The sequence below is a fragment of the Eurypyga helias genome, unplaced genomic scaffold, assembly GCF_000690775.1.
Source record: "Eurypyga helias isolate BGI_N326 unplaced genomic scaffold, ASM69077v1 scaffold20388, whole genome shotgun sequence".
Classification (NCBI taxonomy): domain Eukaryota; kingdom Metazoa; phylum Chordata; class Aves; order Eurypygiformes; family Eurypygidae; genus Eurypyga; species Eurypyga helias.
The window spans coordinates 19452-34118 of NW_010266555.1; the positions used below are offsets into that span (position 1 = coordinate 19452).

A 14667-nucleotide genomic window follows, 5' to 3' on the forward strand; every position below is an offset into this window, starting at 1 on the left:
GTAACAAAATGAGGGACAACTAATTAATTGGTTAAAGCAACTAAGTCTATGAAAGCACAATCAGTACATCAGTCTGCTGAAATTCTGTATCTGAGAGCAAAGAAAATACTTCTCCGATTCTTAGCAAATAGCTTCACTTTGTAACTCATTAGTAACTCAAATGAAGTGTTAGTAAATCTCGAGGAAGTGAGTCAGAATTGGAGGATGACTGAAGCCTTCAGCGGGCTGGATTGCAATTCCTGGGAGCAGCAGTGTTGGAGGACAGACAGCGTTTTGTCCTGTTCTGCTACTTCAGCACTTGCTCCCTTTCACCCCAAGCTCTTCAGTGCATTGGTCCCTCTGCTCCCTTGGCTCCATCACTGGCAGGGAAGCGAATCCCGGGGAGTGGGGTCTGCACTATCTGCAGGGAAGCAAGCTCCCTGCTATGTGAGGATGCAGTGTGCCCCTAGTATGCAGCCTTCACACAAGAACCGAAGTCAGCCTTGCACGGTGCATTGGGGGTACAGTTCAGTTTGTTTTCTTAGCCTTATTTTGGTAAGCATGAGCCAGGGATTTATCTGTTTTGCTGGAAGGGGCACTACATGCCAGAATCTGTTCAGAATGTGCTTTTATGCTGTTTGCTGAGGTTACAGTTACAGATGTCATGGAGGGGAGACTGCAGCCCTTCTCTGCTGCACTGAATCATGATGCCAACACTTCTGCTGCCGGACCGAGTCGAGCATGGGGTGTCTCAGCTAAATCTGATTTTTCAGGTGTTTTTTTTTTTTTGGCAGATCACACAGGTGAATCAACTCCCCCTGCTTCTGTTTCCCTCACACCAAGTGGATCCTATAAATGTTCCAGTGATACAACATTGCAGCAATCTCCACATTTCCAAGATTATACTGATAGCATACATTCCTGGAAATCGCTTCCTGTTCACTACTGCTAAAAATTCTGAGGGCAGAGCCCTGGCTACTATTCTCCCTAGAGCAGTGTTAGATACTTGCCTTTTTCACAGTCCCATGGAGATGTCTGTTAAGTACAGAGGCTGAGGTAGAGCATTGCAGGATGCAAAAAGGATCTTTTCTGTGTCTGTTCCAACTGTCCTTAAGCTCAGATGCCAAAGTTCCTACTTTTCTTAATAAGCTTCATTTAAAGGAAGTGCTTATAGAAAAAAACCCTGTCTGGTTACTTGTACATAAAGATTTTTATTCTAATAGCAAAGTGTTTGGGTTTGAAGAGGAAAAAGGTGAAAAGTGAACTGAAATCATTGATTGGGAATGTATGGAAGAGTAAATTACCTTGGAAATTAAAGTGGTGTTGCTACATAGCAGGATAATAAACTTTGTGACATGACAGTGTGTTGAGGTTAGAATATATCTGGCTATGTAGGAAGAAAAGCAATCTCCTCTTTACTACAAGAAGTAGAAGAAATGGGAATTGTTGTGGGTATTATTATGTCTCTTTCTCTTCCTTAAAAATTATTTTAAGTGATGGAACTAATACTGTGGGAAGAGAATTACTTACAGATCTGGAGACTGCTCCTAATTGTCACTGTGTTTCTCATTTCTCAGCCTCTCAACATTGCCTACAGCCACATCTATAGCTCCTACCGCAATTTTGTGGGGCCACCTCATTTCAAGACGATCTGCAGGCTTCTTGGCTATCAAGGCATTGCTGTGGTCATGGAGGAGCTGTTGAAGATCGTCAAGAGCCTGGTAATTCTGAGCCTAATCCTGGCAAAGGAGAAACCTTGAGAGGCAAGGGTTGGATGGTCAGCCTGGGCTTTGGGTTCAGGGTGTTTACATCTGTGCACCTTCATGTCGCTTGATCCACACTGAGGCACTTGTAGTAACCATCTGATTTTCACTGTTGCTTAGGAATCTCACTGATTCTTGTAGGATGATGGACTGTTTCCACCAACCTCAAGTGTTTACTGTGATCAGCCACCTACATCTGGGGCTGGTGGAGTTGGCCAGCTGCTTCACTAAAAGCCACTGGGAAGTGATCAAGTGGGCCATGGCACTCATGGTCCCACAGCACAGCTCTGGGAAGACCTTCGAGACATGTTCTTGTGCTCAGCGATAGCAAGAGCACTGTCTCGTCTCCCTGCAGAGCTGCAGGAAGGTAGGGAGCAGACAGCAAAACTGATTAAACCAACTTTTTGAGTCTTAAGCTGTTGGTGAGTTCTTACTCAGCCATGCTGTCCATTTCCATCAGGTATTCTGAAGCAAGGCTGCCAGTAGCGCTGCCTGCTCTCTAGTTCTCTTCTTTTTCAGAAGAGAAATGTGGTGTCCTCAGGGAAATGATCCCATGTGCTCCCTAAAGGCACTAACAATACCAACTTAAGAAGAGAGGAGGGAGTGTGCAAAAATGTATAATTTTTCAGGTCATGCTTTTCTACTAAAACCCTTGCTTTACTGGAAAGACAACTTTCATTAAAAATATTTAAATTCTGTTTGGACTGCAATGACATCGTTTTGAACCTGTCTAACAAAGCAATGTAAAACTGAAAATCCCAAATGTGTATCCATTATATCTCCCTTTTGTAAAGCACCATAGTTACTGAGGATGTAATTTGTGCCTCTTAGTTGAAAACACTGTGGCTGGTGCGTGAGATCAGACAGCATTCAGCACAAAGACGAAGATTTTATGTTTGGCTAAATAGTGTTCAGTGCATAATCCAGTATAATGTATCCACAGGATGCAGGTGTATAACTCCAAATGACAGCAGGCATTTTTAACTAAGAAATATCCTTTGCTCTTGACCAAATTAGTTTAAAACATCAGGTCTGCAGAAACTTGTTCTCCACGCATGTAAATTCTTGTTTAAACTCTGAGTATCTAGTGATAATTCCTTAGGTGGAAGGAGCATTTCCTGTGCTAGGGAATGACTCCTTTAGCAGCTCTGATGAAATAAATGCTTTTTGGGTTAGGAGCAGAAGTCCAGCTGGATCTAAGACTGAGTGTTGTTTGGATTTCAGCTGCAAACAATGCAAACACGGAAAGCTGTATTTTGAAGTCGAAAATCCAGTGCAGCTGTGATTTATTATTTGGGAGGAAGAGGTAAAAGCACTCTAACTCTATACACTTGGGCTGAATTTTATATTTGAGTAGAATCCAAATTAAGCAAGTTCTTCTTGGAGTCCAGCTGAGGTTTCATCCCGTGCTGTCAGATGTCGACCTGTCCACAACCAGCCTCTTTCAAAACCAACACCAGGAGAAGCCGTCGTTCCAGTTTAACCTCCCTTTGTCTCCAACAGCTGCAAGGCACCATCCTGCAGTATGTGAAGACTCTGATCGAAGTCATGCCCAAGATATGCCGCTTGCCAAGACATGAATATGGCTCTCCAGGTGGGTGCTACAGATAGATGCTTGAGCAAGAGCTCGCCCACGTGTTGCTCCAGCATTCGCTCAGGCACACGCTGGTAATGAAACAAGGTTTGGCACCTGATGTGCCAGCGCAGCATGCAGCCAGGCTTGCTGAGACACAATTCCAGCTGCTTTGCTATTGACACTGGAACAAGGAGAGGAAGCTTTTCCAGGAAATCTCCTGTTGGAAACTTCCCTTTGAACAAACAAATGGCTGATTAGGGAATGTCTTCTGGTAGCTTCTGGTTTGTTTTCAGGATTTTGTAAGCTTTTGTTACTGTGGGTTCACTGATACTTTTCAAAAGCTCTACTCAGTTGATGGGAAGATTTTTTGCAGTATGACTGCAGTCTGCCATTGAGATGGATGGGAAATTCTGGCTGGTATACATGAGCCAGCACCAAGACATCCATGATGGTCTTGAATCTCTTTTTTCCTCTAATGACGAAATCCAAGGACTTCATATGAATTACTCCCTATTTCCCAAGGGTTACTGAAAGCAGGATAAGACTCTGCGTGCTAGTTCTCCTCAGTGCCAGGCTCAGTCGATCCGTTTAGCAGATACAGCTTGCAATTTGTGATTAAGGAAATACCAGGTACTGATTGTCTTTTTATCCAAGAGCGTGATTCTGATCATTTTTCTGACTGTCCTTTCTTGTCTTTTAAGGAATCCTGGAGTTTTTCCACCATCAGCTGAAGGACATCATTGAGTACGCAGAGCTGAAGACCGATGTGTTCCAGAGCCTCAGAGAAGTGGGCAATGCCATTCTCTTCTGCCTCCTTATTGAGCAGGCTTTGGTAAGGCAAAACCCCTCTGCACCAACAGATTCTACTTGCAATTGCCAGCTCAAGAGTATAAGTGGAAGTGGGTTCTCCATCAGAAGAATTTGGGAAATGTTACTTTCCAGCTTCTTGTGTGCTCAGGGTCTCTCCGGGGCTGTTGCTGAGGTCTGTGGGCATGTCCATGGGGATGGTGTGCATTGGCGCTTGGTCACTGACATCTGGGACTGCTGAAGGAGAATCTGAATACTGGAAGATCTAGATTTAATTCTTGGACCCAAAGCTACCCCTTTTTCATCCTTCTCAGAAATAAAACCAACTGGAGCTTATTTCTAGATTGTAAGCTCTCTGGGGCAGGGATCAGTATTTTTTATATAGATATTTGTACAGTGAGAAGTAGATTTGAGCCCTTTGCTCTTTTGCGTTGCCAGTGCAATGAAAAGAAGAAAACTGATTGATTCTAATGGTGATAAGAAGAAAGTAATCCAACAGGAAGGAAATCTCGGAAGATATGACTTATCTCCAGTGAAAACTTAGCTGGAGCGCTGACTTAGTGTTGCCCCCTGCACAAGTGTTTTGCATGTGCACTTCTCAGCCTCTCAGCTCACGTGATGCCCGTCCTGTTATGGGGCAAAGGCTATGGCTGAGTGCTGCACATCATCTTAGCTTCTAGTTTTTCACACAATAGATTTACTTCATAATTAATTTATCTCGCAGTTTGGTGTAGAGCCAACTGAGGAGCATTCAACAGCACAATTGTACATTAAAAAATGCATATTTTATGACAAAATGGTTTTGGCAGGGTTGTTTCAGTTTTTCCAGAAAAATTTGAGAAGTATTTCCCTTGTATAAGATGAGATTTCCAAGAAAAGCCAGAAAGTTTTGTTCAGAGCAAGCTTCAGAAGGAAGTTTAAAGATTCCAAGTTTTACTCAATGATAGAGCACAGGGAAAATGGAAAATGTCTCCATGTCCTCAGGATGAATATTTCTGCCCTTCCTTCTGTATTTTAACCCCAGGTACAGAGACTTGTAGTTTCTGATATGATGTATCAAACACATTCAGTGAGCAGCAGTTATGTAAGATTAAGAAAACTAGAGATGTGTATCACCTAGCAGCTTGGCTTTTGTTTATATAATGACCAGAGTGGCCAACTGTAGCCTGGCAGTTTCTATTCCTTTTGTGGCTGCGTCACTGCTTTCTGCTGTTCTCAGTGTTGGATTTTATGCTGGATGTACTGCATGTGCCTTTTCTGTCCCATCTGTAAATGGACACTTACAGGACACATGGTGGCTTCTTTTAGAAATCCTTAATTTCAATGCCAAAATGTTCTTCCCCTCCCAGGAGCTGTACACCAGCAGTATACTGGCATTTTAGAATAGCAGAAAATAAAGAAGAAAAGACGTTGAGAATTTGGGGGTCCTTTTAGTAAGACTGCCCATCAAAGTCTGCGTCTGCCCACTTCCTGTGCCAGCCGGCCTGCCCCTCTCTGATCCCCTGTTTTTCCACACAGAAATACATTCAGAATATGAAGCCCTTTTGCACGCAGTGGGCACTGGTTCTCGCTCACTGGAAGATGTCAGATGCGTAGAGCCATCATGTAACAAGATTGTCCCTCTAATGGGGCTCTTATGCAGTTATCTTCATGGCTGTCAGAATGATCTGAGGCTGGTGGTATTTGCTGGCAGAGACTGCTCTAGAGAAAATGTACAGTCTTTTCCAATCTACCCTCTTTTTATTGTTTAAATTCGAGGAATGAGGTGTTGCTTGGGACTAAATTTCTAAGCAGAATTCTTACTCTCAGGTAATGGGCCTTGGGGAGGAGATCTATTAATAACATGACTAATTTTGGGACAGATATCAGGTGAATGCAGGCTGCAAATGGTGAAAATACTCTCTTTATCAGAGGGAAACTGCAGTGAAAGAACATTCATCTAGGAATGAAAAGAGTTTTGCAAACAGAACCACCAAGGTGACAGGCACACTCCGTTAGCATCAGCATCCCTCTGTCCATGGAGGGACCCCGGACTGTTCCTGTCCTTCCAGCACTGTGTCACAAACTGCACTCCCACAAACTCGCTCTCATCCCAGCATCCATGCGCCAGTACAGCCTCCTGCAGCTCCATGCTACACTGTCCTCTTGGCTGGAAGGTGGGCTATCCACCTGTGCATCCCAAACAGACCCAGTCATTCCATCTGGCGCCCAGATATCTTTTGCTGCGCTCTCATGACCTGCTGTTGAGTGTGTCTATATCTCTACAGTAAGCTCAGAACTGAAAGCATGTCCGAGAACTGGACTTCTGCAGGAGCAAACTAATGCCTTGTCGTGATGCAATGCCTCTGTGTTAAACAGCTTTGGTTTCCTTGCTGCTGTTTCCCATTGCAGACTTGTATACAATGTATTGTCAGCCATTACTCCTCAGTCTCCACCTGCCTATTTCTAGGTTTCTCCTCCTTGTGCATCTGTGTTTGGGATTATTTTTTCTCAAGTGCATCGGCATGCGTTCCCTTAGGTGGCATCTCATGATGTTATTCCTCTCTGGACTTCTGTATTGTTCTCCCTGGTGCCTACAGCACTGGGATTCTGGTCTGATAGCCGCCACTGAGAACACCATATGAACAACCAAATAATTTCAGACCGATGTGTTACATACCTATTTGCAACACAGCCACGCATCAGTATTATGTGTACACATCCTAAAACAACTAACCCAAAGGGTGATTTCCACCTGGGCACTCTTTGTAAAAAATAAACCGCAGGATGTCATCAGAGTGAGATGTAACCGAAACCTCTGTGTTCTTTATCCAGTCTTACTTGCGGTTGTAATAAGTGGGATAGAAAATAAATATAAAGCTCTGGCCTTGTACAGGCAGGAAGTGACTTGTTTGAGTTACAGAAACTTCCTGGCTTAAGTTGAGAGGTATTTCTTCCAGTTTTAGTTCATTTAGTTTCAAACCATTGGAGTTACTACGGAGCTGGGTTGGATTTGAGTAGGTGCCGTAGACATGAACTGTTGTAGTGTTGCCCAGGCCCCTGAGCCGTACACTCAACCCCATAGGTATTTTTTAACTTACTTTATCTTTCTTTCTTCCTGCCTCAGTCCCAGGAAGAAGTTTGTGATTTGCTGCATGCTGCTCCCTTCCAAAATATTTTGCCCAGGGTCTACATCAAAGGTAAGAAGCTGAGAGGGAAGCAGTGGACAGACTCAAAGGTCTCTGCCAAGAAGCTGTTTCTCTCCCATTTCTGCTGAGGATTAGTTCTGGCCCTGCTTCCTCCTCGAAATAGCTAAGTGGATACAGCCAAAAGTCAGGTGGAAACAAATGCCGAGGGTACATTTTCTGTAGCCAAGTTACAGACTGAAACCCTAGTTAGTCTGGGGGTTCCCTTAAAGTTTTAAAGCCATTTCACAGCCTCTTTGGAGAATGACAGCATGAAATGTCCATCTCAACAGGAGTGATCAGTAACAGGGACATGCTTTTGGACGTGTGTGATTAAGCTGCTGCTGAGACTGCAATTGCACATCCCTCCTTTCTCTGCATCACTGGTTCCCTCATTTGCTGTCGGTTTGGCTCACTGATCCAAAGTCTCATTGGATGGTTGCTGGGGGGCAGCTCTGAGCAAACTCGGCGGAAACTGCGGGTCTCCACTTCCTCCTCTCATTTCACTGTTTGCTGCTCGCTTGACAGAAGGAGAACGCTTGGAGGTGCGCATGAAGCGTCTCGAAGCCAAGTATGCCCCACTTCACCTGGTTCCCTTAATAGAGAGGCTGGGCACTCCGCAGGTAAGGATTTCATTGAAAGGGATGGCTGTTGAAAATTCATAGCAGTCCCCAGATGGCCTCTTTGGCCTTGGGAAAGTGATCCTATTTTTTTTTCTTTCTTTTTCAAAACATCAATTGGACAAGAACATCAGAATCCTTGCCCTAGCAGACATCCTGAAGGGAAATTTGTGAGCGGGTCCCCTGATGGTGTGTTGCTGCCTCTGGTCTGGAGAGTTGGCGGGGAGCTGTAAGGCAAAGCATGCTAGAAGCCAGCTCTGAATACAAACAACTCTGAAAAACTCTTCATCTCCATTTTAAAAAGATGGAGAATAGCTGGGGTGGTTTGAGGGGAAACTTTGCAGGGCTGTCCCTGACTTAATCAATTGCCATCACTTTTGGGGATTCAACTTTAGGGCTGCAGTGTGGTCCATTTTTAAGCTCATCCCTGTCAAGGAATACATCTGAGAATGGTTTCCCTCCTAGCACATGCTTAGAGCTTCAGCACATGCTTAAAATGATGGCTTCATTTAAGTCTCTTCTTGAGGTGGGTCTCAGCTTGGGAAAAATCTCTCATGCGCAAATTGAGCACTGTTAAAAATATCTCCATAGACTGATCCATGTAAGGGGCAAAATTTGAGCTCCACTGATATCAATAGCCAAACTTCCACTGCCTACTTAGTGGGGTTTATGGGTCAAAATAATTCAAAGTATTACATGAATCAACACCCTTTTTCTGTAATGTACTGCTGAGGGAATGGAATGAACACTCAGTTGTATGAGGTGACAGATCTATGGCAGGCAGAAACTTGTTGATTTTTTTTCCTGTTTTTCTGATGGATCAAGGACATTTTGAGCTTTGCTTCATTGGAAATCATATGAAACAAAGAAATTGGCTGGATAACTGAGGGCTTTGTCTTACTTTGTAGACACTTTTCTCATTTCCCATTGACTTCCTTTTAAAGGAGACACTCGAGAAAAAGAATTCACCGCTGTGTTTTTGTGTCTTTGTGTTGGTCTTTCTCTCTCTCCTTCTTTCCATGCAAAATCATCATTGAAATCTGCTATTAGAGTCCACTCGTTGCTTATCCCTGCTATAGTTATGATGGTGATGAAAACAAAAGGTATTTCATGTCCCGCTACAAGTTAATTTTTCCGTAACCTGTTCCCATACTCATCACACAGGTACAGTTGAGTACCAGATCTTTTTTGAGCTCAGATGTAAATGAACACAGGAGTCACTTTCTCTAGGTGTCTCCATAGCTTCCAAGCTTGCTCCTTACGCAGTTTTGGACATGCATTTTGGAAATGCAGTTTTGGACACAGGCCAGTCGTGATTTTTTCCTGCAGAACGCCTAAGTACCTTGTAGCAATTGTCCAGAATCTGAGCAGAAAACGCCTGCTAGAGCCCAGAAGGTGGCCCTATGCATTTCATGTAATTACATGCTGTGAAGGGGCTGAGCCAGTGGTTGCTGTAGTTAGTGGGGATCTTTCAGTCTTTGCAGGATTTGGGTGCGGTTCTTGCAAGCTTGCTTGGTAACAAGCTGTAAAAGAGGTATGGCACAACGGGATTTGTGCAATGGCAGGAAAACTGTCAGTGATTCCTGTAAAAAGTTGTTTTGCATTGGGAATCCAAAAGCAGCTGTTTGATAGGCGATTCATAAAGAACCAGGGGTGGTCAGAGTGGTTCATGAGAGGAATCCTCTCCCTTTTCATACTGATCATAGGGGTGTTTAGTAGAAGATTTTCGAAAGTGCTTGGTCAGTCAGACTTTTTTCACTGGAAGCAGTGGGAGCCTTTCCTTTTGAAGACAGACAGAGGGAATAGTTGAGCCAGCACAGTGGCATCCTTTGACGGTTTCTCTCAAGAGCACCCTTCCTCTCCTGATCTTAGAAATCAGTGGGACCCCAGACTGTGAGGCAGGTCTGACTAATAGCTCTCCAGCTGCCTTCACCGTGTTACATATCTACCCAATGGTAGCAGTCCTGTAGCAAAGACTGGTCTTACCGTGATGAGGTCTAGATCCAAATTCTGTCTGTGAATGTGCGTAACTGAGTGGCACTACATTCTTTGAAAGCAAGATACCTCCCTTTCTAGATCAACATTTCTTCAGAAGCAGTATACGAAGATCATTGGACTAGTTTGTTCTCAAAAGTACCTTTTTATCACTGTATCTTAGCAAACAGTAATGCTAACACCTAATTTATATGTGAAATGGCTTTACTTCTACTGTGTCCCCATTTTGGCATACAGACCAGTGTCTGCAGGTGCAGATCTGTACCCGTAATAGCTTGGAGCAAGTGAGGAGAGAGAAATCATACAGCCTTTAGCTATGAAAACAAGTTGGATAAATCATTACTTGCTAAGCAAACACATGCAAGTGCGTGCCATGAAACCCGTGATACCTTTCCTGTGTTTAACAGATCTAGGGATCCCAGACCCAATCTGGCCTCTGCACAGCAATACAGCTTTCCTTTGATATTTGCTATTAGTTGAACGTTAATTAATCCGCGGTTCCCAGAATGTCCTTGAAATTGTGGCACAAGCAGGAACTGTAGTGCTTCTAATTTCAATAACCACCAAACTAAAAATGCTTTAGGATACTTCCAGCATAAACTAATAGTCAGGAAAGGGGATGTGCAGGCACGTTCATGTGTTTTTTAGAGTGGAATAAGGATGACCCAAGTAAACCGAGCATAATTCATGATCTTAATGTCTGGCCAGGACACATGTTTGCCCGTTGCATCAGATGCTCTGAGCCCTCATCATGATTCTGATCAGGGTAATGTTTTTATAGGCATGACAAGGACAGCTGGAAATGGAGCAAATGCTTAAAAACTACTTAAAGCTCCAGGAAGTCCTCTGGGATAGGCAGGGAGTCAGTAAATGTCAGGCTTGCTCTGCATGCCTCTGCCAAAGTGGTGAGAGGTGCAGAAGGCTCTGCCTGTGGGGCCAGGGCGCCGTGGCAGCCGCTCATCTACCGGGGTGAGCACAGCAGAGCTGGCGCCTACCACAGCCACGGACACGACTCGCAGCTCTCGGTTCCCATTCCCCGTGTTATTTTTGGCAGCGCTGCAAAGAGAAGGCAGTAACGCTGCTGGGAATGGCAAGCAGAGGCTGTCAGGGCAGTGAGCAAACACCACGCTTACACCCAGCCCCACTCACGGAGCTCAGCGGGGTCAGTGCTCCCTTGCTGGGGGGAGGCCCTGCTTGCTTTTAATCCCCCCTTTTTTCTCTCTGGGCAAGCAATGGGGCTGAAATGAAGTAAATTCTCTTTCAATTTTCCTCTAGTGTAAAAGCCAAATGAGCTCCATCCAATGGAGCCATTCCAGATCTGTACATGTCAATCCCAGTGGGGATGTCACAGAAATTCTCCACACATCTAAAGCTTCCACATCTGGACAAAAATATTATTTGACTTTCTTATACACCACAGGTTTTCCAGTATTAAGGTTCCAGTGGCTTCTCATCTTCCTCAGAGCTTTTTAAGCCTAGCTACCAAAGAAATCAAGAAAGCCATAGGCGATCTACATTTTAAAATATAATGGCAATGTCCTGGGAAGGAAAATGTCCCTGTTCTCTCCTGTTTTATTGTCATATTCTGCAGAAACCATGAAATTAAACCCAGGAAGGCTGAGTAGCACTAATAGAACGGTGTGCTAGCAGAATTAAGGATCAGTGTTTTTGATCAGAGCTTTGCCTTCAACTTTTGTTTTCTGACGTACGTAGTTACTTCAAAAGATACTTAGGCTGATGAAATATAATTGAGCACAATATTAAGTCTTCTTCCATTTGAGGGATGAGTATTCTCTGGTGGAGATTGCCATGGGAACAGCCATCAGAGGTAAGGTTGGACCTTGCATGGGATGCGTGTCAACTTTTGAAAGAGCCGGGGAGACCGGGAAGCGTTAAGTCCAGCAAGAGGGTCCGTCTGTATTACATTGTCACTTGTTTCTTTGGTTCTCCTCCTCCTCCTCAGCAAATAGCCATCGCCCGGGAGGGTGACTTGTTGACCAAGGAGCGGTTATGCTGCGGGCTGTCCATGTTCGAGGTGATCCTGACAAGAATTAGGAGCTACCTGCAGGACCCGATCTGGCGTGGGCCACCCCCGACGAACGGGGTCATGCACGTGGATGAGTGTGTGGAATTTCACCGGCTCTGGAGTGCCATGCAGTTTGTGTACTGCATCCCCGTGGGCACCAATGAGTTCACTGCAGAGTGAGTGTCCGTCAGCCATCTCTGCTGTTAGTGCTGCACATGACCTAGCGGGGCCGGCAAGCTCCCAGCCTGCCCTCAGCTGCAGCAATAACCTCAGCCAGCGTAGAGGCAGAATGGGAACGTGGGTCCTTGATGAACTTTGTTGGGCATGGACATAAAGACATGCCCAGAGAGCGTTCTACTTGAACAGTTGGGGAAAATACCAAAGTAAAGAACATGCCCAAGGTGACTTGCAGAAGGAGATGGGTAGATAAGCCAGCAACCCAAGTCAGAGCCTAGGTCCTCATCCATCTTGTGCGGTTGGTGCCCCCTGCACAGCCTGGCCCTGGAGTAATTCTGCCTATCTTATTCTGAGTTCATTTTCTGTAGGTGTATATCCACTTTCTAGGAGTAGGACTTAATCTGATTACCCTAGGAATTCTCTAAGGAAAGTTCCTGATATGATGGTAGGACTTCTCTTACCTAACTCTATCCTGTCATCTGTCCCCACCCCATCACCCTGTCCTCCCTTCCAGGCAGTGCTTTGGAGATGGTCTGAACTGGGCAGGTTGCTCTATCATCGTTCTCCTCGGACAGCAACGGCGCTTTGACCTCTTTGACTTCTGCTACCACCTGCTGAAGGTGCAGAGGCAGGACGGCAAGGATGAAATCATAAAAAACGTGGTAAGTTGAAGGGTGAGGTCCCAAAGGACCAGAACCAGCACACTTCTCTGTTTTTTGTCTTGCTTTGACCAAACTCATAAATTATCAACCATGCCCGGTGTTAACCTTACTCAAACTGGACACACTCACTGTGAGATTTACATCTGTGGTCCCAGCAGAGAGGCCAAGGTTTTAATTAGCTTGACAATCTAATATTTTTTTCTCTCAAAGCTTTTCCCTTCTTCCTGGGGTTGGGAAGCTGGAGCTGAGAAGCTGGTATTTCCAGCACTGTGATCTCAGTGCCCTTATCAATAAGCAGCTGGGAGTCTAGACTTCAGAATGGTTAACTTAGGACCACTCACTGACCTTGTTAATGCTCTGCCTTGAGTCATCAAACCCTATAATTAAGTGAGTCACCGGTCCCCGGGAGGTGCTAAGTGGAACTGTAACGTGTTGTAGCTGCTTTGCTTGAGCAGAGGTTTCCAGCAGTGGGGCAGAGGTACTGGCACTTCTAGCTGGTCAGTTGGCATACAAGTCTCTTCATCTACTGTTTTTCTCCCTCACCATCCCTCCAGCCCTTGAAGAAGATGGCCGACAGGATCAGGAAGTATCAGATCCTGAACAACGAGATTTTTGCCATCCTGAACAAGTACATGAAGTCGGTGGAAACAGACAGTTCCACGGTGGAACACGTGCGCTGCTTCCAGCCCCCAATCCATCAGTCACTGGCCACCACCTGCTAGTGTGGACGCTGACTCCGTGCAAGTTGGGAAGGGAGAAGGGACTGAGCCCAGAACAGCTGGGACGGGTACACTCGATGGCATGAGACCTGGCAACAAAGCGAGACTGGGTATGCCTCCTACACGCGAGGATGCGTCTTCCCATCCGGCCCTGTTTGAGTGCATGTTCTTCTGTACCATCCCTGTGATCGGTTTTACTTGTAGCTTTCAGACTTGGGGGTGGGTGGGGGCGGGTGGGTGAAATGTGCTTTTCTTCCATGAAGTGCTCCGTTTTTTCCCTGTGATTCATCCAATCGAACACATTACTCTGAAGCCATATTGCAGCCCCAAACGTGGGGTTCCTGGTGGAAGAGCTCCATGCTTCCTCAGCGCTGGGAGCCTACTCCCATCAGAGAAGCAACGGGGCAAATCAACACCCCCAGTGACATGTGCCACCAGCCACGGAGCGGAGGGTCTGAAGACAAGCCCCTGACTCACTCTCTGGGGGAAGAAGGGATGAAGGCAGGACGTCACCTGTGGCAGCACCCTGAGGATCAATTGATGGGAGCAGAGGAGCTGTGCTGGGCTGGTCTTGGATGGCTGCATGCCCTGGGCTGGGGCTAGCTTTGTGCTGCATCGTTGGCCATTCTAGCACCCAAAGGGAGCTTTGGCATGTGGGTTTCAGAATAGCAATGATGTAGTTGCCAAATAACTCCTCAGCACTTCAGAGACCTGGGGAAAAAGGCCTGGCTTTTTCCCCACTATGGGATATCCACTTACTTTAATGCAAAGGGTTCTCCCCTGAAGACACATCTTCCATGGACTAAAGATATCTTATGAGCTGTGGAAGAGACTGCATTCATGAGAATGTGCTCTTGAACATAGTAATTTGGGTGGAAATAATCACTGGTCCTGACAGGAGGCAGGTGTAATTACCTCAAATGTATGTGATCTTTGATCTTCGGCCAAGGATGAGAGCTGGAGTGTGTAATTTGTGTAAGTTCTGGGATGCTATTTCCCTTGTTTCAGACAAATTCCTAGTGGCACGGTGACCAAGTATCTTTCTTCAGAGAACGGTGGCTGCTAGCAGGGCTTAGGAAACTTCCCATTGCTCAGCAATTATATGGTTGTTTAGAAGAGGTAAAATACAGGATAAGCATTAAGAAATACGCAGAATTTTCCAGGTTTAAACTCATTCAG

General features: G+C 45.3%; 1 protein-coding gene across 1 annotated transcript in view; it reads left to right on the forward strand.

Moving 5' to 3' along the window:
- The window catches only part of LOC104513706 (cytoplasmic FMR1-interacting protein 2), a gene marked incomplete at its 5' end in the record, with an annotated part of 32866 nt that extends 19375 nt beyond the window's left edge, over positions 1-13491 (forward strand). The window contains 8 exons of the mRNA XM_010157152.1: positions 1557-1700; positions 3246-3336; positions 4020-4150; positions 7232-7304; positions 7818-7912; positions 11868-12106; positions 12622-12769; positions 13324-13491. Coding sequence (XP_010155454.1) covers positions 1557-1700; positions 3246-3336; positions 4020-4150; positions 7232-7304; positions 7818-7912; positions 11868-12106; positions 12622-12769; positions 13324-13491 — 1089 coding nt within the window. The remainder of the gene's footprint in view (positions 1-1556; positions 1701-3245; positions 3337-4019; positions 4151-7231; positions 7305-7817; positions 7913-11867; positions 12107-12621; positions 12770-13323) is intronic.
- Between the last annotated feature and the right edge of the window lie 1176 nt (positions 13492-14667).